General features: G+C 41.2%; 1 protein-coding gene across 1 annotated transcript in view; it reads right to left on the bottom strand.

Moving 5' to 3' along the window:
• LOC121951734 (junctophilin-1-like) overlaps positions 1-18748 on the bottom strand; it is a 65528-nt gene extending 46780 nt beyond the window's left edge. The window contains exon 1 of the mRNA XM_042498186.1: positions 18144-18748. Within this exon, the coding sequence (XP_042354120.1) occupies positions 18144-18522 (379 nt within the window). The 5' untranslated portion in view covers positions 18523-18748. The remainder of the gene's footprint in view (positions 1-18143) is intronic.
• Between the last annotated feature and the right edge of the window lie 5399 nt (positions 18749-24147).

Here is a 24147-nt window from a genome sequence, read left to right as displayed (position 1 = left end):
CTGATGTAAAAATTACAACTTGGCCAATAGCTGATACTGCTGTTTTTATACTGTTGTTAAATTAGTTTCTGTTGTTATTTATTCCTTAATTTGTGCCAGGGAAATACAGAAATCTACACTATAAAAAAGAACTGAGCTGTTTTAAAGCAATTCAGTCCTTCATTACACCATCATCTTATGAGGCTTATAATAGTTATTATCATACTCAGAATATGGTGTTTATATGAGCAAAGAGTAAGCCCATTATTCATATTCTGCATATATATCTCAGTCTCTTTCAAAGTGCTCCAGCTCACATATTCTGCTGTCTCAAAAATGGAATTTGGTGTTTATATGCCCAAACCTTTAAAAAGGATACTCAAAAACCTGATCATAAATGGCTTATCTTGAGCGAATAATCACACTGCATGAAACAACCTTTGTTGTGACACCAAGTCATGAAAAACATCTTTAAAACTTTTGACTTTATTAAATATAGCATAGTTCCCTTGCTAATATCTATTTTATATCGCTGTGAAAATATCAAATTTCTCCTTCAAACAGCTGTATGTATTACTGAATAGAGCCTGAACACATCATAATGTAACTAATGTAACTAAAGTACCTTTATGGTCTGTTAGCTGCTGCCAGTGGCTGCTTGGAGCTAACATTAACTCGTTCTCCTCCTGATGATTTTAACACTGATTCATTGTTCATGATGTAGCTTTATCAGGGAAACAGCAGGATGAATCCTCTGTTACGTCTGTAGTGAGTTAACTGTGTCATATTGTCACGAAAGCTTCCTGCAGAAGTTCTCTGTTCATCCCCAATCCTGTCGTCCTGTCGTTTGCTGCTGAGAGCTGTATTAGCCATATCATCACAGAGCCCATTTGCCAAACAGTCACTGTATTCTTCTTGTACCTGCTTCTTAACTTTTAATTTGTGGCCATGTCTCTCAAGCCCCTGCTTTCTGGCCCGCACACACAGAAAACCACTGGCTAACGCCATCATCTTATTTATAGATGGGTCCATGGCAGTCAACAAGAGGAATATCAGCCGATACTGATGTTCAGCAGATAAATCAGTGCATTACTACAGACCTACGTTCATGAGGTGGACACAAACACAGCTCCTTAAATATAGCTGCATGTGGCAATACCAGGATTCAAGCCAGCACGGACCTTTAAAACTTGAAAACTGAGAAGGCTTAAGACCTTTGATACTGAACGACACCTGCATTTAAGATTAATGACACATTTTATGACAACCAGACAGATGCTTATTCATTTACATCTAAATCTTTGCTGGGCTACACTTTTCTTTGGTCAATAGCTGAAACATTTTGGGGACAGGCCTCAGTGGCTAAGTTAAAAATATCCACCGAGTTTAGCGATGTTTGGCCAAATTTTGCAAAAAGCCAAAGGGAGTGGTTGGAACTGGTGGCGTCCCCTATTGAATGATTTTAAAATAATTATACACACGTGGGTCAGAATTATTATTTAACATATTCTGCAAGTTTTGTAATGACTGGACAAACAATTTCTGATTAGAAAATCAGATTTGTGTTGTGCCATGTACACTTTTTGTATTTCTGGCACTCCCTGGTGGTCGCTTTAAATGAAACTTTCAGGGTTTGTTTAAGGTTCTTCTGTGAACTATTCCAGACGTTTTGTGATGATTGGCTCAACAGTAGGGGGATGGGTCTATGTATGTGCTTAACCATGCCCCCTCTACAGTTTATTAGTCAGTATCTTTAAAACGCAATAAGATATCAATATCGCAATAAGATATCAAAAGAATTTTTAATTATGTTGCTCCTATGTTGATACACAGAAAATTTGGTCCAGACCAGACCAGACATACAGTTTAGAGGGACATGTCTTTCTTTTTTTTTTTTAATCTATATGGCTTATTTGTTGTCCTATGTGTACAATGTACAATGTAATGCAGCATGGGAATTGATGAAAACATTTCTGAAAAAGAAAAAAGAAGACGTCAAAGAAAAAGACAATAGGGTTTAATCTCTTTGGACATAAGCATGTTGCTCTGTCACTGCTAGATGTGTAAACTGGTAACTATTTGCTAACACATTTACCACATCAACTGTGATTATATGTCAGTTTTGTTAACAGCTGTTTTTGATGCCCCCTAGTGGCCAAAATCAGTTATTGTGATAATAATGGATTGGTTTTAATACTGAGTAAGTTAAGTATTTAGATCTAAACAAATTAAATATTGATATTGGCAAATGATACAGAGATCCAATAATGGTGGCAAAAAATAGATCCCAGACCTGATTTCAGGTCACTCCGCATACTGCAAACATGGTCTAACTAGACTTGCAGCGCATCCATCAGTGACCATGTTTTAATGACAGCACCTAATAAAAACTACACTGAAAACTCCAATAAAGGTATCATATACTTGATCTTTCTGCTCTACATCCTGTTTCAATGTGTGCTTCTGTGAAATCCTACAATCTCTGGAGCTTGCCAGAGAAACAGAAAATCCCTGAATAACAACAAAACACAGCCGGAACCTACATATATGTTTGTCTCAGTGTGCTTGAGTCAGTTTGAACATGAACCAGTTGTAATTCTAAAAGCAGCAGCAGTGATCATCATTAGGTGATAAAAGAGTTTGGTGGCCTGGTTAGGAGAGCTCTGGCCCTGACAGCTTCAGCTCCAGTATGTGAGAACGTGCTATTTTAAAAGATGGAAGTAACTTGAGACACTGGGAAGTCTGTTGGCTGGCCAAACATAACTCGAAGCAGCTCTCTTGCTAGTGGAGCAAGACTCTCCACAGAGGCAAACTCAACACACTGATATATATCAAAGAAGTAAAATACAATCAGTGGCCTGTATTCGACAAGTTTCTCAGAACAGAACCTGTCTGAGAGATTCACTCAGCACAGTGAAAATTTTACAGTATTTTAAAGTGAATGCATTCATTTTATGGTGTCCCTGGTAAATACAGTCACTCAGTGTCTGTTTATTTGCCATGAATCTTCCACCTAAGTAGCCACTTCAGATGGAGGTGCTGATTCACTCAAGGCAATTTTGGACTGGATATTATTGTCGTGCATCTCACTTATTATGTTCATTTGTAAGGATTTCATGGTTTTTCTAACATTACAGCTAGACTGAGTTTTGTTTTTGGTTACCCTATGCTGTGAAAATCTTGCAACCCCTCAAATTTAACACCTTGAAGGTGTCCCAACCCCCAGTCTGGGAACCTCTGATGCTGTCATTATTTTTCAATTTCTTCTTGGTCCGCTAATCCGAGTCTAATATCAAGTGTTTCACTCATGTGAATGTGACATGAAACTCAGACGTAGAAGGTCATTTCTGAAGTCATATGTGGTCAAACATTAAAATATGGCTCTAGGAGGTGACTGCAATCTGTTCTCTGTATCACTACACTCTGTTGCAGTATGATTCATTGCCATCAAAATCACCAATGTACCATATTAATGCAGCTGCAGTGATGTTCATAGGTTTTCAATGTAGTGAGTCGCCAGGACCCAGTTGTCATTTGAGTGGGTCCCAGAGAAACTGAGTGGTTTCTGACAAACTGCTATTGCAAAGGCATGTTTGATGTTATATGGTTTTAATTGTGGTAATATTTATGTATGTTGAAAATGTATCTGAAAGTCAAATCCCGAATCTGAAAACTTCATTTACAAAACCACAGACTGTATCTTTATATATAGTCTATGTACAAAACATGATACAAATGTTGCATCTTGTGTTGAGTTTAGAAAGCACCAAAGTCAGATATGATATGTGATATGTGAAAATGGCAGCTGCTGTTGAAAATATAGAAAAACAGGCTGCATTCTGTGGACAGTAAAACATGACCGGCTCATCATCGATATGAGTCAATACAGCATCGATCACTAGCACTGCCACATTATCACAATGTAGCATTATCACGGGAAAAACACAGTGCATCCCCCAGACGGTAAAGCACCATTGTCACTGAATGAGTGAAGTGTTGTCACTTGTGTTGTCAAAATATGACATTTGCCAAACAGCAAATAAAATAATATATACAAAATAATACATACACAAGGGGCTCCAGACTGCGACTATTTGGACATACTTTACAACAATTGAGCACCAGTAAAACTATGAATATCTGAACTGGAGAGCTGTTAGGTCCAGCTGGCAGTGGATGAGGCCTCACAGCTAAAGGCGCTGAAGCAACAGTGAAACTTTCTGCTACCGTTCCATTTGTTGACCAGGAACTTCAAGTTCACAGCAAAAACATCAACACCTCTGGCCTTAGACTTCTTCCTGAGGTTTCTACCAGTTTTCTCCTTGCCTGCTATAAGGGTCTAAGGACAGAAGGATGTCGTATGCTGGAAAGTGTAGAGTGTAAGTTGTGATAATGGGGTTTATAAATAAAATTGACTTGACTTATCCTCATAAATCGTCCTGAAAATATTTAGTGTAAGCAACATAAGACTTTAAGAGCCAAGGACATAAACAGAAATTTCAGCACTTTGGACCATTCACAGTCCTTTAATGCCAGGCTGTCTGACAGCAGATATTTACTAGTTTTTATGTCAGCACCACAGTAGGATATCACCAGTGTTTATTGATTTATTTCCCAGCCCATCGTAGAGAGCAAGGGGAATCTGCTGCTCACCGACAGACAGGGAGCTGACCAATAAAAACATGGTTAATAGGCAGTGGGATAGTCAAATAAATTGACTTGACCTGACTTCAGTGATTTAATCAGCTGTCTGTTAAGATTATGCTTAACTTAATGTGACAGAAATCAACAGCATAGCTGCAGAAGTAAAAATGCCAGCACAAGTCAGAGTAGGCTGACCCACTGGCTCTGGATGAAGCACACAGGGAGAGAGGACAGACCCAGCCCTCTGTGTGGACTCTGTATTCATTTCTTCTCCATTATTGATGTTGATCTGCGATGTACAGGTGGTTTGAGTATAAAAGTGACAGTGACGAGTGGCTGCAACCTCTTACCCACAGTTAAATATTTTTAAACTTTCAAGAAACATCACAAACTTCACAAACATGCAGCGCTCAGCACGGATTGGATGCTCAGCAACACGTCATGCTGCTGGCGTTTGGAGAGTAAATTCCCATGAAATAAAAAAAAAACATAAACATAGCTGTTGTGTCATCTGCATTTCCTGCAGTTGGCTTGTTCATAAGTTTTTGGTTTTTTTTAAACCAAACCAAAGCTAAGCTAAGGTCTGTTTTGTCATTTTAAAACAACATAAGTTAGCTGGGCAACTCTTCAGCAGCACTATAAACAAAACACAACACAAATGAATTAACATTAAAACACTAAAACACAGTACAAAATGTCCAGGGCATGTGTGTGTTAGAATTTCATTGCTCTGCACAGTCAGTCTTCTCTGTCACTCACCCTGACTGCCATGACTGCAAACACAGCGTATCAAAGTGAGACAGAGCTCTATTCGCACAGGACTACTATTACCTGGGGACCTCATGCAATTTAGAAATTACCCCCCACGTCTCTTTATCATGCGGCACATTTGCACAGGATAAGAGATGTCTGTATTTTACTCAAATTTACTGATAACTCAGTATGTAAGTACGCACAGTAAGTTGAGCTAATGTCTAGGTTACTGTCCCTGTCCCAGTGTACAAGCAGCAGGGAGAATCACTTTATTGACTAAATATGTCTACTACGCCATGGCAGGTGGAGATATGCTCCCTTTCCGCAAAATGTAAGAAATCGATTTTATTTAAACAGTCCATGATATAGACCGCATCACAATCATTACTGTTTTTATTTACAATAAAAACCGCCACATCAAATACATATGATCAAACAGCACTGGGCAAACTCTGCCTTCACTGATTAGTTTTGAGCCATCTAAAATTATCAATGTCAGTTTAGGTGTATGCTATATTTAGAATATTTTCATTGCTTCACCTTGCTTTACCAACAGGGATTTAAAGTTGTTACATTACAAACACCAGACTCCAGTAAGAAAAACAGTCATTTTACTCCACTGAACAGCAGAGCTGCCATTCAGTAGCCTATTGTGGAAGGCAAAGAGGAGCAAATATTCAATTAAGTTTAAACTTTAACTGATATTGATATTTTAGGTGGCTAAAATATGTTTTCACTTAGCTTCCATGCCAGTGTTGTGGCACTGTACTTTATTTATCAGAGGAGGGGGGTGGCTGGGGTGTGACGACTATTTTATTTTAAATAAATATAAAATATTACTTATATCAAGTTGTATGTCCCTCACCTAATCCAAAATTAAAAAGTCCCTCCTCAGTGCTTACTTTTTTTAATGCCTTGACTGTTTCGTAGCACCCCTTTTCCCCCAAAGATGTAAGCAACAGTGCCTATCCCTAACCATCAAGGGAGGCCAGCGCAGCGACAAGGAGCAGCACCAAGCACCTGGTCCAGTCACTGGGGTGTGCACACCACGGAGGGAAAACAAAAAACAAAAAAAACAAACCAACTCCAAATCACCAGCGGATCATTGAGATGCTGATATGCACAGGACTAATATTATTCCATGACCTCTGTGTTTGTCAATATATGGAAGTTAATTTGCCATGAAATTTTTACTTCACAAATTACAGACAAGGCTGATTCACAAACGTCCTCCGCAAATATTACTAATTACTGGAGGTCCCCACGTAATACTTGTCCTGTGTGAATAGGGCTTAAGTTTATTCACCACTATTTATTTGTTAAAAAGTTACTGCTTTCTGTTTGTTTATTTTGCCATCTAGTTGCTTTAGGATGGAATAAAATTATAGTTTGGGGTTTCTCTGAAGACTTTTGGTACAGCCAACAGTGCAAAATATTCAGGGTATATTGTATGAACTTTATTTTTTCATTTCGATTTCTTTTTCGTCATACCTCTGTTATCTTCATCTTATTTGCAGCTATGGTGTGCAGTTGTGACCAGTCACAAAAATGGCACTATGGCACAGTGACGTCCCATGGAACCATCATGGATCTATTATAAATCGGGACCCATGCATACTAGTGTCAATATGCAACTTGAGCTCATCTCTCTCCCTCTCTCTCTCTACCTTACACTCTCACTGGGCAGGTGGGGTTGGGGAAAGATGATGAGTCTCTCTACATTGCATGTGTTTAATTTAATGACAATTCTCAAATAAAAAATGCATAATAATAAATAAAATAATAAATGGCATATTTGCCAAAACAAATTGTTTGTGAATTGGTAAATATACCAAACTCCTGTTAACGGAGATTTTGGTGAACAGGTGTCTGCACTCTGAAGACACAGATTAGTTTATAAATACACTCCTGACGTGTAATCGAGCCTCAAGGAGGTTAAAACACTTAAGGACAGAGTGCTTCCATTTATTACAAGACTAGAACATTGAAAGTACATACGTACTCATTTTAACTGATGAGCCATGTGGAAAACCACTGTTTATACTTCAGCAAAGTTTTCATTTATTTTTCATTTTAATTAAACCTGCTAGTTTTTGAGTTTTCTCTCTTTTCTTTCATGCAATGATGTGTTGCGTCACACGAATACACATTAGTACACACTAAATAGTGGCCCCACAGGTAGTAGTGCAGCGGTCACTATATGTTATCCGTCATACTTATTTTTGTTCTTCTGATATTTCTTAAAGATTAAGATAGTAACATTTGTCAAAATAACTTTTTTCACATTTTTTTAAAGTGACAAAATAATCTGAGATGAGTACGTAAGACAGATGATCTGTGAAAAAATCAGGTCCTTCTGGATCCTCCTGGTGCTGTTATTGGGATCACCACGCGTGGTAGGAGGCCAGGAGGAGGCTCTACTCAGTGTCAGCCAAGCTCACTACCCTCAACTCACGGCCTCGGAAGGAAAATGAAAAAGACAAAGACAAAAGACAACCACCAGCAATGAAAAAGCTGCTTATTTTTCTGGTGACAGCAGCATACACGGCGAACACACAAGCACAGAAGCAGACCGAAGACGAAAAACAAGCTTAAAGGAAATAATTCAACTGCGCCCAAAATAAAACAAGGGTAATCACCGGAGCTAATGTTAGCTTGTTTCCAATGCTTAGGCTGGTTGGCATTTATTCATTGTGGCTAAAAATATATTTATGAAGTTATCAAAACAGTGTAGTCAGTTTGGGTTTATCACCGATATCGCTATGTAAAGTCTCACGTTATAAATTTGTCATCACCACTGTTCTACTGCGTAGTTAGCTCTATGTTTACCACAGTTTCTGTTATCAACACCTGTAGCGCTAAAAGCACAAACTATCATTTTCTTTTTGTCTAATAGAAACTGTACATATGTTTCCAAAGCAAAACAATTTATCCATCTCCTGATTATGTATCTGTCAACGCACAGGCCGTGGTTGTTGGGCAATAATGTTGTGCCTGCCACAGCTGTAGTTGTGTTACCATCACCGTCACATGGTGAAATGTCAAAGTACATCTGGAGGTGAAAAAACTGTCAGATCACACATCTAAATAGTTTTTGCTGTTTCCACAGGCCAGACGTCACCACTGAGAGAAAGACTGGCCTTTGTATCAGGGAACAAATCCTCCAGCATTATGTTTTAACTGATATATTATTTCAACATATTACAGTTTTGTATATATTTAACACACTTTGTAGCATGATTCACATATTTGTATATAATCTTACTTTGTATTTCATTCATTTTATTGTAGTATAATGCACACACTTTTGAATACTTTTTTTTAACTCTTAGATTTATTATTATCTTTGCCTATGTATAGTATGAGAGCAAATTATAAAATGTTACAATTTTTCCCTTGGGGATAAGTTAGGTATTTATGACTCTATTCCAACCAAAAATGTGTCACATACTCCTGTATCCTACCCACTTACCTTGTATTTCAGTCATCTACCAAATAAAACTGAAAATATATGTAAAATGTTATTATTTATGTTTACATAAGCTTCTCAGATATTGACTGTGAATCTCAATGCTAAAAATGCAGGTCTTTATATTGTTTAAAATTGATTCAAGAAGTATACTGATAATAGAATACTGTAATGTGTTTGATTTATGCAAGTACAAACAAGTTACTTTTTTAACAAATTTATTTATATAATGGCAAAGTCTAATACATTTTAAAACAATTTGGAGATATAAGAGCTGACTGAAACAATCTATTTACAGTACAGTACCTAAAGTATTTACTTGTAACAAGGGTAACAGCAGTAGTATTGTTCGTAAGGATCTGGAATTCAGTAAAGAGTTGACCAGCTACATTAGCCTAGTTTGGCCACTTGTGAGGGACCCACACTGCCATGTAACATGACAGGACTGTCCGCTGACCTCCTGCATCTGGAAGGTCGGCTACAGACCCCTTCCTCAGGCATAAGGCTCCCTCCTGCAAAGGCCAAGGTCCTCTGTGTTTGGTCCACAGGACGCCCCGGCTCCCTCCTCTCCCCACCTGTCTGCTCATAGTATCAGTTGTGGGGGTGATTTCCTCCGCAGGTTCCCGCGTCACACTCTCAAAATACCTGTATCAACACAGACTACATGTCAACGGGCTCGTAAAGCAACAAATGTAAATAAGCTGCTGATTTACAAACAAACATTCTATCTGGCTGTAGAAGCTAATGTGATACGTAACGTTAGCTAAACAGTTCAATGTACAGCTAATGCTAACATAGAAACACTGCAACGTTACAGGCATCACACAGACTGCTTATTTATAAATACGCAGAACGTAATGAAGACCATATCTCTAGGTAAAATATAGTCAGCAACAGTTATATTAAAACACGCTATTTATAGCTTTATTGTTTGTGTTTTCGCTCTTACCGGTGTATTCGCCATGTTGTCTCCTTGGCCGCATCGGTTGCCGAGTTACGAGCCTGCGTGTTCATGACAGCCTCCTCTGCAGTGGAGGGGCTGTGGAGCATGGATCTATTATAAATCTGGATACAGCATTGGGGGCGGGAACTCATTCATTCCTATGAAAGCTGCTCAGTGGCACCAAGCCCCCAGGAAGTGTGCCACCCTCTGAAGCAAAATTTACATAGTGGTCAAAAGTGGAACTACAGCGTCACATGATGCACACTGGCCCAGAAAGACCTTTCCCCATTTGTTAACATTGGGAAAGAGACCTCCTTAAATCACTGTATGAGTTTTTTTGAGACATGTTGACTTTTCAGAATGCATTTTTATATAGCCATTATTAAAAACATTCAGTCCTAAAGACGTAAAATGCGCTATTTTCCGGATAAAGATTTGGAATTCGGTCTTTCTCCAGACATAAAATGAATGCGCATCTGACCCCCAGGACTCTAACGCATGAACGCGCATGTAACTCTAAGAGTTTCTGACACAGCACAGGCTTCTTACCAGCTGTAGTAATGGATATTTTTGCTGTAATTCATCATTTTTTAATCACAATTCATCATGATAATCACATAATATTAAAACCGACAGCGCTGTCGTTATACCGCCGATTAGCTGCTGTTGCTAATAAGCTAAGCTACTATGAGAGCAATGCTCATGCACCGGCGCTGTTCGCTTTGAGCACTCAGGTCATCTGTGTGAGCGAGCCAGTGAGTCAATGTTCGGGTACACTCGGCCGCGTTCGGCTGTCGTTAATCACTTCTACGCATGCTCTATGGGCCAGTAGATCCGGGTATTTTACACTTTTCTAAACCAGGAAAAAGAGTTTTCTCTGCTTCATGCGCCACTGAGCAGCTCTCATAGGAATGAATGAGGCCCCGTCCCCACGGCTGTATCCAGACTTCCTTAAAATACATCAATGAGTGGACTGAGAAAACTCTTTTTGCGGGTTTAGAAAAGTGTAAAATATCCGGATCTACTGGCCCATAGAGCATGCGTTGAAGTGATGACAGCCGAACGCGGCCGGGTGTACCCATTGACTCCGACTTAGTGGCTCATTCACACAAGTTACCCGAGTCGAGTGCTCGAAGTGAACAGCGCTCCTCTCATAGTAGCTTAGCTTATTAGCAACAGCAGCTAATCGGCGGTATAACGACAGCAGTGCTGTCGGTTTTAATATTTACGTGATAATCAGATAATGGTATATTTATCTCTCTATACACACACACACACACACACACACACACAAATATACATACAACTTATCAGGGAATCATATCATAATCACGACCGGAGAAATTAAATTAACAGAATCAAAATGTGTTGTGCCCACATAAATATAATAAAAGGTGGTGCTTGTAATATTGCCCGGTGATTAATGCACAGCTCAACTTTACAGGAGGAAGCTGGAGTCCAAACTCCAGACAAATAATATACGGGAAGTCTGGAGTGGCATGAACACCATCACCGGCTACAGACCTAAGGGCGAGGGCGGTTGAGGGCAGCATGGACAGGGCCAACGAGTTGAATCTGTTTTTCAATAGATTTGACTCAGTGGCACCGGTTCAACCCCCATCAGTCCCTGCTGGTGTCTGTCCCCAACCAGCGCCCTTTGATCTCCTGACACCTCCCCCCCCCCCTCCTCCTTATCCTCACTCATCGTCCTGTGAGGGTCTCACACCTCCACCTCACACCTTCGCTCAGCCACCCGCCCCCCTTGTCACATCAGAGCCCATAGACCCCACCTCTCCCCCCTCCCCACCAGGTCCTCCATTGTCCCTGACTGTTGACCAGGTCAGGAATCAGCTGAGAGCCCTCCACTCAGGCAAGGCAGCAGGCCCTGACGGTGTCAGGCCTGGGGTGCTCTCAAAGCCTGCGCCCCCCAGCTGTGTGGAGTTCTACATCGACTCTACACCCTGAGTCTCAGCCTCCAGAGGGTCCCTGTGACGTGGAAGACATCATGCCTGGTTCCGGTCCCGAAGACTCCCCATCCCAGGAGCAATAAGGACTACAGACCAGTGGCTCTGATGTCACATGTTATGAAGACCCTGGAGCGCCTGATTCTGGATCAGCTTCGGCCCATGGTCACTGCATCCCTGGACCCCCTCCAGTTCGCCTACCAGCCCTACCTGGGAGTAGATGATGCCATCATCTACCTGCTGAACCAAGTCTACACTCACCTGGACCAGCCAGCCAGCTCTGGGAGGATCATGTTTTTTGATTTCTCCAGCGCCTTTGACACCATCAGGCCGGCTCTGCTGGGTGAGAAGCTGACGGAGATGCAGGTTGAAGCCCCTCTTGTGTCCTGGATTATTGACTACCTGACTGGCAGACCACAGTATGTGCGCCTGCAGAGCTGTGTGTCAGACAGAGAGTGGTCAGTAACACTGGGGCACCTCAGGGAACTGTTCTCTCTCCCTTTCTCTTCACCCTTTACACCACGGACTTCAGCTATCGGTCAGAGTTCTGCCACCTTCAGAAGTTTTCTGATGACTCTGCCATAGTTGGATGTATCAGTAGGGATGAGGAGACTGAGTACAGGGCTGTAGTGGAGGACTTTGTCTCATGGTGTGAGCTGAACCACCTGCAGCTCAATGTGGCAAAGTCTAAGGAACTGGTGGTGGACCTGAGGAGGACCAGGCCTCCTGTGACCCCTGTTTCCATCCAGGGGGTCAACGTGGACACTGTGGAGGACTATAAATATCTAGGAGTCCACATAGACAATAAACTGGACTGGGCTCGGAACACCGAAGCCCTTTATAAGAAAGGACAGAGCCGCCTCTACTTCCTGAGGAGGCTCAGGTCCTTCAACATCTGCAGGACGATGCTGAGGATGTTCTATGAGTCTGTGGTGTCTAGTGCGATTCTGTTTGCTGTGGTGTGCTGGGGCAGCAGACTGAGGGCTGCAGATGCAAACAGACTCAACAGACTCATCCGCAAAGCTGGTGATGTGGTGTGGGTGAAACTGGACTCCTTGGAGACAGTGATGGAGAGAAGGATGCTTCTCAAACTACGGAGCATCCTGGACAACAAACACCCACCCCCTCCATCAGCTCCTGGTCCAGCACAGGAGCACACGGACCAACAGACTCAGACCACCCACCTCAAAAACTGAGCGTCACAGAAGGTCCTTTCTCCCAGTGGCAATAAAACTGTACAACTCATCTCTGTAAATTCACTGTCATCCTTCCACACTCACTGCACAGTGTCAGGTTATTTCATAATAACCTGACACTTTATTGTACAGTCTTATTTATTTCTTGCGCACTGCTCTTTGCACTATGTATATAGTTTTATTCTGTCATTATGTGCACTATGTGCATTGTCTTGTTTTTCTTACCTGTTTGTTGTTGTTGAGCGGAGCACTGTTACAAAACAGAATTTCCCTTGGGATGAATAAAGTATTCTGATTCTGATTCTGATTCTGATAATGAATACTACATTCAGCACTGTTTAGTAACTGTCACTAGAGCTCCACGCTGCTCACTGATAACCATGTTTGAATACAGACCGCAGACTGTATATACGGTCTCTGATACAGACACGGAAACACATCCATATTACAGGCTTTATAGCCAACAGCGTATGGATGTGTTGTAAAATGTTAAAAATGATGAATTATGATTCAAAAATATCCATTACTACTGCACGAAGCCTGGGTTGTGTCAGGGACTGTGTACATATGTGTGCAGTGTTTCCCACAGTTTGCCTGTGTATGTATTGCGCAGAGTTCTTTTTCTCTCCTTCGCAGCTGAATCTCACTCCTGAGGTGGATAATTGATCTGTTGATACATTCACAACCTATCATATCGATAGATGAGAGGAGGTATTTGCAGATTTTTGTAAGTGAAAGACAGTTTTAGGCCCAGCAGAATGAACGGTTCAGTTTCACTTTTAATACGCCTGATGTTCTGCTGCACGTCTCTGCCACTACTGGGCTACAAATAACTCAACAGTGTTTTAATACGGCTCTTAATTAACAGTCCAGCTCCACTGAGACTATTGCGGGCCCCAGGGAAAATAATGGGAAACACTAGTGTGCGTTCGGGAGAACCTTACGTCTCTGTTGAATATCATAATTTGACAAGTGGATGAGTTTGACAGCAAATATCTGCATCAAATCTAACAAATGCAACTGCCTCCTCTAAACTGCACTCTGAGAGGAAAGGAGGGAATAGGGGTGCAGGTGGGCCATTAATTAACATAGCAAGGGCCACTGACACACAGAGACATACTGGCGTGTGTGTGTTCGTCAATACACAGATGCCTCTAAAAGTTAACAGATTCAAACTTCTAGAAATGTACGTTTTTAAATTACTTCTTTGTGTCTCCTTCTGTCTCTTTCTGTGTCTCTGTCTGTCTCTGTCTGTGTCTCTCCATCTGTCTCTGTCTCTCTGTCTGTCTCTGTGTCTTTATATCTGTCTCTCTGTCTCTCTTTGTCTGTGTCTGTCTCTGTGTCTCTCTTTCTGTCTCTCTTTATCTCTATGTCCGTCTCTATGTCTGTCTCTGTGTCTCTCTGTCTGTCTCCCTGTGTCTCTGTGTCTCTATGTCTGTCTCTGTGTCTCTCATAATTAAAATGCTGCACACAGATATTTACACACATTGAAGAAATATTTATAAACATCTCTCTCTTTCTTCAATGCTGCTTTCAGGATTATGTTTAGATTTCTGTAAACATTTACCAACATTGTAAAAGTCTTACTACAGTCAGCAAATACATGCCCTTAGTCTAATAGACATACAAACACAGAGACATGCTGATGTCAGCGTGTCCTCTCCAATACAAAGATGCCACTTAGTGGCCACTTGTGGCCCCAATTGGCCCTTGTGGCCCCTCAGGAGGAAGAGGCCTTTCACTGGCCCTTGTGGCCCCTCTGGAGGAGGCTACATATACTAGGCTACGTATTCTAGTATACACTGGTGGCTCCACTGCACCACAAGTGGCCCTGCATGTACTTACTGCCATCAATACATGATTAGCACCTGGCTCAGGAGCAGGCACCCTTCAAAATTTATGCAGAAATGTTCTAGTTGTTACTACAGCTGCTGAAACTGCTGCTCTATCTGATTCAACTAGTGACTGGTATTACTACTGCTACTAGAAGAGGATGAATGGGGACTTAATGAAAACAACAGCATCAAGCAAACATAAATAAGAAATTATGTGAACAATATATATATATATATATATAGATATATATATATATATATATATATATATATATATATATATATATATATACCAATATATATATATATGTTTGTGATATCAACAGAAATTAACATGTTTGCTGATTCTGATATTTCATTTTAAAAGCTATTTCTGTCGATACTGATGATGTGCCTATATTATTGTGCATCCCTATTTGCAATACCATAACAAATGAAGGTTCATTGCTGTCATGTCCCTTTAGTCTTACCTTTGGATATAAAATGTCATCACTGTATCTTTATATCCTATTTAACATCTGTGTGAAATGTTGTTGGAATTTCAATTTTCAATTTCAATTGTATTTATAAAGACCATTATCACAAATCACAATTTGCCTCGGAGGGCTTTACAGCATACGACACCCCTCTGCCCTTACACCCTCACAGCGACCATAGAAGAAAAAACACTATAACTGGGAAAAAATTATAATTACCCCGTAAATTCCTGAGTTATAGCCAAAAACATGTTTTGGGAGGTCACAGTGACCTTAGCCTTTGACCCTCGCCCACCAAATACTAATCATTTCATTCTTGAGACCAAGTGGAAATTTGTGCAAAATTTGAGGAAACTCTAAAGGCCTTCTTGAGATATTGTGTTCAGAAGCATTACACAAAACAAGGTCACAGTGACCTTGACCTTTTAACTGCCAGATTCTGATCAGTTCATTGTAAAGTCCAAGTGGACATTTGTGCCAGATTTGGAGAAACTCCCTCATGGCATTCTTGAGACATCGCATTTATGAGAGTGGGATATACTGCTGAAACTGAATTGCCTTTTGGAATAATAAAGTTGTTTGAACTGAATTGAATTAAATATTGCCTGTGTGGAGGCATTGAAAATAACTCAGCAACACAGCTAAACTGTCACTTTCAGTATTGAAGTGATTTTCCAAAAAAATCAAGATAATACTTGACACATTTCCCCAAGCCCAGAGATTAAAAAGGTTATTCTTTAAAAAGTGTGCCATGAATCAATTTATTTCCCTTTATTTCCTGTGGCGTTTCCCCTTTGTGTCATTAGCAGGGGCGCTTTGCTCCTACTTAATGATTATCACAGCTGCTACATTTTTATAAAAATCTCTCCAAATACCATTCATATCTGAACTGGTTTGTTTGCAGCTTTACCTATTTGACACTTAATTATTCAATGACCTCAAGCCATGCATCACCACAACCATCCGGAGACATGGACAATTGTCCAGAGCAATTGTATAAAGCAGCAGTCAATGATGTTTGGAGAGAGTTAATTGGCAAAATTTGGTAGCTACCTTGTGAGAGGCAGAGCACTTAGTAGCTGATTGGCTAAAAGGTGAGAGGGCGGTGACAACACCACTGTCATGACAAGAGACACGATATATGGGTCTGCAGGAGCTGAGTCTGGGGCAAGGGGATGGGGGGAGTTGGCTTGGGAAGTAATTTGAGTCAAAGTTAGGTTCCACAACAGGTGTTTCCAGGGGGCTCTGTCACCACTGAAGTGGCTGTCAGAGCCAGCTCCACAGTAAGAAGGCCCCAAGGGAAACCAGATTGTGTTAAAAAAAAAAAGAGAACAAAAATAACTAGGGTGGCCTGTTCAAGTCCAGCTCAGACCAAGTACCAAGTGTGCTGGAGAGGTGCTTGTTCACCTCCTCAGGCACTGCGGATGTGTCTTGCAGGAAGGCGCTTTACCCTCAACTGCTCAGGGTGCTATCCTATGAGGCAGCCCCTCACTCTAACAGCTAATTTCTGCTCAACTATTCATACGGAGACTGACAAAGCCTTCCATCCATTCTCTGCCATCATTTCATCTGTGTTTGTGAGTGTTATCTGAGAATGTAACCAGGCAGTACCACCAGACAACGCAAGGGCAGTGAAGTGTAGTTCAAGTGAGATACAACCGTAAGAGACGACAAAGAAATTCAAATAATGGTGGAACAGAACAAATTGGTAATGTGTAATAATATATAGTGAAAACAGTTGAAAGACTTGTCTGTCCACAGAATCTATACAATGGCCACACAGACCATCGCCGTCTACAACTGTTTAAAGGTCCATCATTACAATCTCTCGCCTCATTTGTTGTGTGAAACTTTTGACAGTGTCCTCTAGTCCCATCTTTTGGCTGTATCTATGGCAACATAAAGGATGCATGATGGGTGTATGACAGTGGCGTTTACAAAGTTTTAAACAGATTTGTACACGCAGGGAGTATAAATGAGAATTGACATGCAAAAAGATGCATGTATATCAGCTCTGATGTGTATATTTTAGGCCTTTGTGTGTGTGTGTGTGTGTGTGTGTGTGTGTGTGTGTGTGTGTAAAATGAAAGAGTAAAAATAAACTGAACTAATTAATTATTCCTGCTTATCCTCTTCTAAGCTAAGTCACAATAAATGTGTTATTGAGAAACATACCATAAATTAATAAAAACTCCATAAAAAGACCCATTTCGTAAAATGTCTAAAATGTCAATGAAGTTCAGTTACCATGAAATCTCATGATAAAATTGCATTTCATAAAAATGAATTTTAATAATTTCTTCAGTTAGCCTTCTTCACAGATTGTTGGTTAATCTGTATATTTTACACACTCTTTGGAGCACAAGCTGGTGGTTGAGCCCTTGTCCTCAGTTTGTAACTGATCAGCTCTGTGGGGTTAACCAGGACACCAGAATTGTTTATCCCTGTGAGATACTATATGATTACAAGTCTGGGCAAAATGTCAACTTTGCAAAATGAAATGCTAATACTCGCTTCATGCAGGCTATCAACCAATCTTCAATCATTTTTTCACAAGTATAGAAACTCACAAGTATTTCTACACCTCCTTTATTAAACTCAATGATCGTTTAATTACAAACCCAGTGCTCAACTTGTGTGTGTGTGTGTGTGTGTGTGTGTGAGTGTGTGAGAGAGAGAGAGAGAGAGAGAGAGAGAGAGAGAGAGAGAGAGAGCGTGCGTACGCGCGCACGTGTGTGTGTGTGTGTGTGTGTGTGTGTGTGCGTGCGTGTGCGCGTGCGTACGATATTTTTCCTACACTGTAACGTTAGTTTCTAAAAATAGTGGTTAATATGTTCCAACAGTGAAACAGACTTTGCAGCACGACAGCCTCCGTCCCTCTCACCTCCATCACCGTACGTCTCCACGCCGTATCCGTCCTGCAGTCCGTTACTCCAGGTGCCCTCGTACCTGGCGGGTGTGTTGAGGCTCTGTCGGACTCCATACCGGCCCTTGAACCCGTGAGCCCACTCTCCGCGGTATGTCCACCTCCCTTTGGTTTCTACGCCGAGTCCGTGGCGCTTCCCCTGCGACCAGTAGCCCTGATACAGGTTCCCACTGGGCCAGGTGTACACGCCCACCACCTCGAAACCGTTGGACCACGAGCCCGAGTACTCGCCCTGGCCCTTGGGTCCGGTGCACACCCCCTGGCCGTGGGCTTTGCCGTCTTCCCAGCCTCCGCAGTAGGTGCCACCATCGTCAAAGTCGAACCGGCCGCCCGTCATTCAGACACGGAGGGTTAGGTGCTGCTGGACGGCTAATGATCAAGTCCTGAGTGCGGGGTTGTGTTCAGATGCGGGAAGAAGCCCCGATGAGAAGGTAAACTGTCCGCGGTATTGTGACGGCTCGGTGAGTGGCGGCGGCTAGGCTCATCAGAACTAAGTTGCCGGTTATTGAAAGCGGGGCGTGGGAGTGTGAGAGGCGGCCGCCACGGCTGCCAGAGTCGCTCTTCTGCTGACTGCCGAGAGAGAGAGAGAGGAGAGACTCTCCCCCTCCGACATTCACGCGATGACACGATATGCTGTTCCTGTTGGACTTTTCAAAATTAAAGCCAGCCATTTAAACCTTGTGTTCTTGAGTTCTGCAGGCCTCAGGTCTGACTGCAGGAGGGAAACAACAGCCATCAGATCAATGTTTCCACCACTGACATTTTAAAGAAAGTCAAGAATGAAGACATTATGTTAGATTTCAAGAGTCATTATGTCATTATGTTACAAGATTAAAGTCGCAAATGTAGGTCGTAGGATAATATCATAAGATTTAACTCATAAATTTACCAGAATATAGTTTTAATATTACCAGAGTAAACTCATGCATTTACCAGAATAAAGTTGTAATATTACAGGTTTAAACTCATAAATATATATATTTTTTAAACTTGTAGTATTACCAGATTAATTTCGTAAATTTACGAGAATAAAGTTCCTAATATTACCAGATTAAATTTGTAAATAAAGGAGAAAAAATCATAATATTGTGAGATCAAACTGTTAAATATATACATTTAACTCGTAAATCTACCAGAATAAAGTCGTAATATTGCCAGATTAAACTCATAAATTCACTGGAATAATGTTGTAATATTATGGAATCAAACGTAAAAATATTGTAGAAAAAATACTGTACAAAAAAAAGTCATGACATTATGAGATTAAACTTGTTATTTTATGGATAAAATACACAGAGTAAAAACAGATAGTTGGGTAATATGGTATTAAAAGAGATGTTTTTTGGCCCTAATCATGGACCTAATCCTCCATCATATGATAATAAACACATTGCCTGAATTTATCTGAGAAACAAATTGTTCATAAAATATCCAGGGAGGTCTGTTCTATTGTAATTGAGCTGAACATGGCAAGTCAAGGTACCAGCCTGCAATGAACTCAACCAGAGCTCTGTACCTGGATATAAACAGTATATGACACATATATATGTGTGTCAACTGACAACATTTTCATGGCATTTAATTAAACTAAAATAAGAATGCACAATATTGAATTTTTTGCTAATATTGGATATGCCGATATATCCATTTTTATCGCCACTTTATTTAATGATCATCGAGTCTCTTCTGTTGTGGAGTTAACATCATATTCTGCCAACATGTTCTCATCCCAACGCATCACATGTTGCCACTCTGTCTGGACCTTCCGCATCTACTAATGACATTTTAGATATCCTTCTGCATCAGCTGTTTATGCTCTGGGATGCCTTTACAGTTATGTCAACAAATGCACATGGTGAACTTTACCCAGCACATTGTTGTGTTTACACAGCATGAGCACATGGCAACCAAAAAGACCATCAGAGTGGTTAGGTTTAGGCAAATGAGACACATGGTAAGGTGTAGTAACTTACATCCACGCAAGAAGCAAACTCCGGACTCCTGCATGAAAGTCAGTTGTTGGTGGGACCCCTCCACCGCCCCTCTTGCCTACCATATAAGCACATTTACACTTCACTTTCACTTTTTTACATTAAAAAAGTCACTGGCAACTTCACTGCCTGTTGCCATCCTTCTGCATTTTATGCACATGCATGAGGTTCAATCAGGCCACAGCCACAAGTTCTGTTCCGCCACGTTCTCAGCTGATGCTGTGCAGCTGGATGTATTTGACCAATTGGGATTGAGAACGGGCCGATTATACATACTCTTACTGTGAAGGACCACCAGCAGATGGAGACATGAAATAAAATGCTTTTCACTGTATGAAATATCCATTCATTGTGTAAAATAAGAAACACACTTTAAGGTAGAGTTGCTGTTTTGTACCTGTTCACTTTGTCAATTAAAAAGAAAAAGGTTTGTTATATTAATGAAAATCATGCTAGCTAATTCTGATATGACATTTTAAAGCCAATATCTGCTGACTCTGATGATGTGCTGATATGGTGCATTCCTAAAATCTAACAATTTCAGAGTAATCCATGCTTTATTTGCAGAGCGAATGTTTGCATTGTGCAAACATTGTTCTACACATTGTTTAAATGTGTTGTATTTTGCCTCAAGTTCCATAATCCAAACATTCCTTTGTTGCCCTGGGTTTACCGTGTGTCAATGAGTGTCAATCAGGCAGCCCCTGATTGGTTGGTAATCCAGCCTTCACTGTCTATTGTTGTCTGTTCCAGAGATTACAACACTGAAGCCTATTATTTACAAATTCTGTTAAATACAATTGTAGGGCTCAGCATGACAGCAGCTTCTAAATAGGTCCCTGTGAGGGCTTTGAAAAGGTAGCAAGGTTTTGGTTTTTTTTTGTTTTGTTAATATCTTGGTGAAATAGCTTTTTTAGAAGTAAGATATGCCAAACACGGTCTGCAACTACTTGGGTAAGGTAGGAATAAAATGCGCCTTGGTTTGGCCTGTTCAAAGCTGGTAACATGGCTGATTTCTAAATTTAGAAATGACACCAGCTGTTCTCACTGTTGCCTAAACCGCACCTGTAACATGGGCACCAAAGAACTTCAGTGTAAGTAAATACCACATTAATAAAACTAAGTGTTGAAAATTATTGATTTATCTTTTTTTTCCAGAACCAGCAGGTACAGATAGTAAGATTATATTACCCAAAAAACAATAAAGAAATGTGCTCTTATTTTCAAGCACAAACAGCACTCAGCTTGTCCTTTAACAGCTCAGTGCGAGCAGCTTGATGCGGCTGTCTGCCTGTGGCTCTACAGGCCTGTTACACACACACCTGTTACAATTAGCAAACAGTATACACATATCAAGACAGAGTTTATTTATTGATTGACAGGACTTCAAATGGGCTACTGCTTGTAGATTTTACTGTTTTAGGGCCACCAGATTAAAACAAACACATTGTTATATTGTAAAATATAGACAGAGCACTGAAAGAGATGTCTCTCTGCTTTGAAAAACTTCTCAAAGCAGTGAGAGACAGTGATAGTTAATGGGTGTTATACTGCTGAGGACTTAAGTATATATTTTTTAATCTTGATGTTCCTTTTCAGGCCTCTGCGCCAGAGATAGCTGTAGCGAGAGGAATTATGTTTTTGGGTTGTCCGTATGTCCATATGTGTCATTGGGCCTCATGCAGCAACATTGTCTTAAATTTCTCTTATATTTTCTTGTAATTTTCTGGTAAGAGAAATATAAGAGAAGTCAACTCCAGATGCACCAAACGCTCTTAACTCCCCAAATTTGCTCTTACCCAGGTGAGGTCAATGATGAATCCCACTCGATCTTGAGTCATTCATTAGCATAAGTAACAAGCCCTCAACAGACCAGGTTTTGTGCCATGCCCAAAGACTCTGACACATGAATGGAAAGATGACACCAAAAATGTCTGAAAGAAGAACTTCTGCAGGAGTAAAACGGATGTTCTGTTAAATAAACTTAAAGTTGCATTAATGCATTAAAGTATTAAAGCTGCAGTGTGTAAGTTTTTTCAAAATAACTTTTTGTCATATTTTCTGAAACTGTTATAATAATCTGAGAGGAGTATATGAGACAGATGATCTGTGAAAAAATCAGGGTCCTCTGGCTCCTCCTGGTGCTGTTATAAGCTGTGTCCCAATTCAGGGTCTGCATCCTTCGGAGGCTGCAGCCTACGCGGCCTTCGGAGGCGACTCCTTCGGAGGCACCTCCAAAGGCTGCATCAACGGTTGTTAATTGGGACGGTCTAGCCTTCGGAGGATTTCCTGGTTACGTCACGAGATATTCCCGCCCTTACCCTACGTCACAAAGGAGTTCTACTGTCAAGGCTCGCGCTCGCGGGAGAGAGAAGAGGGACAACTCAAAAAACAAAAGAAAGAAGTTATGGAGCCTGAGCTAATCGTTTTATTATTTTTAATTTTTATTTTACTGGAGGAAGAGGAGAAGCGCCTCCGTCAGCGCCAGCGTCGGCGGCTGATTTATCTCCGGCTGAGAGCAGACCATGGAGAGGTAAACCTGTTATTTTACCCCAAAGTAATGTTATCATTAGCTAGATAACAGGTATGCTAGTTACTGCTAACTAGCATAACTGTTATCTAGCTAATGATAACATTGCTTTGGGTTAAAATAACAGGTTTACCTCTCCATGGTCCGCTCTCAGCCGGAGATAAATCAGCCGCCGACGCTAGTGTTGAGATGTCAGGCTACAATATTCAAATGTACATTGATGTCCAATATTGTTTAGTTAATGTGCAGTATATTACTTTCTACAATGTATTGTGCTGTATTTGTTTCATTTTATTTCTAATAATTAATATATTCCAAATTAATAAAGTGACTGATAACCTGATGTTGATCATAAGAAAACAGTTACTTTGATCAAGTGATCAACTAACTCTCTTTCAAGTGGATAGACAGAATAAGCATTTATCTATCTAAGCTATGAAATTAACTAAAAGATCTCATTAACTCAAATTAAATAGCTTTTGTTGAGATAATCATTTTTTATCCCCTGTTCTCCTCCTTTCCCAATTCAGACCAGACCCCTGTACTGCAGGATAAACCTGGCCGTCCCTGTGCTGGACAGGTTTTTTGGGCAGGGTGACACCAGACAGGACTTCAGGCTGAGCAGAGAGTCTCTGGCAGTGCTGCTGGACCTTCTCCACCAGGAGCGGAGACACGGATGGGGTGCCACAATAGAGACCTTGGTGTTCCTCTTCTGGCTGGCGAGTGGGGCGTCATACAGGGTGGTCTCCAGAGTGTTTGGGATGCCTCGCTCCACTGTCCACCGCATCGTCCACCGAGTTACTGAGGAGGTGGGCAATTCGCCACAAGGTCATCTGCCTCCCAGGACTGCAGAAGACCTGGCGACAGTAACTCGTGGATTTGCAGGGCTGGCAAGACACAGAGCTTTTGTAAAAGCTGCTGGAGCAATCGACGGCTGCCATGTCAGGATCAAGCCACCAAGCGGCCCTGATGGTCACTGTTACAAGAACAGGAAACTGTTTGCATCAGTTATCCTGCAGGCAGTTTTTGTGACCATCAGGGCCATTTCATCGATACGTACGTGGGCTGGCCGGGGTTGGTGCATGACTCCAGAGTACTCCGGCACACCCCACTGTACAGGCGGGCCATCTACCCTCCTCCAGGGCACTTCATCCTCGCAGACGGTGGGTACCCGTGCCTCCAACAGCCACTCCCCCTCATCACTCCCTACAAGCGGCCAGTACAAGGTGTGGGAGCCCAGTGCTTCAACCACCATCATTCCAGGGCACGCGCTATCATCGAGCGTGCCTTTGGAATGATGAAGACCAGGTTTCGCTCCATCTTTCTGCAAGCGCTGGAGGTGCACCACACCTTTGTGCCTCAGGTACGTCATCACTCAACAGGATTTCATTTTAATAGTGAAGCAGAGTAAATCAAAATTAATGAATTTTTTTTTTCATTT

This window comes from Plectropomus leopardus, chromosome 12 (assembly GCF_008729295.1).
Source record: "Plectropomus leopardus isolate mb chromosome 12, YSFRI_Pleo_2.0, whole genome shotgun sequence".
NCBI lineage: Eukaryota > Metazoa > Chordata > Actinopteri > Perciformes > Serranidae > Plectropomus > Plectropomus leopardus.
Note: the sequence above shows the minus strand (reverse complement) of the source record. Positions and strands in the feature narration are given on the sequence as shown.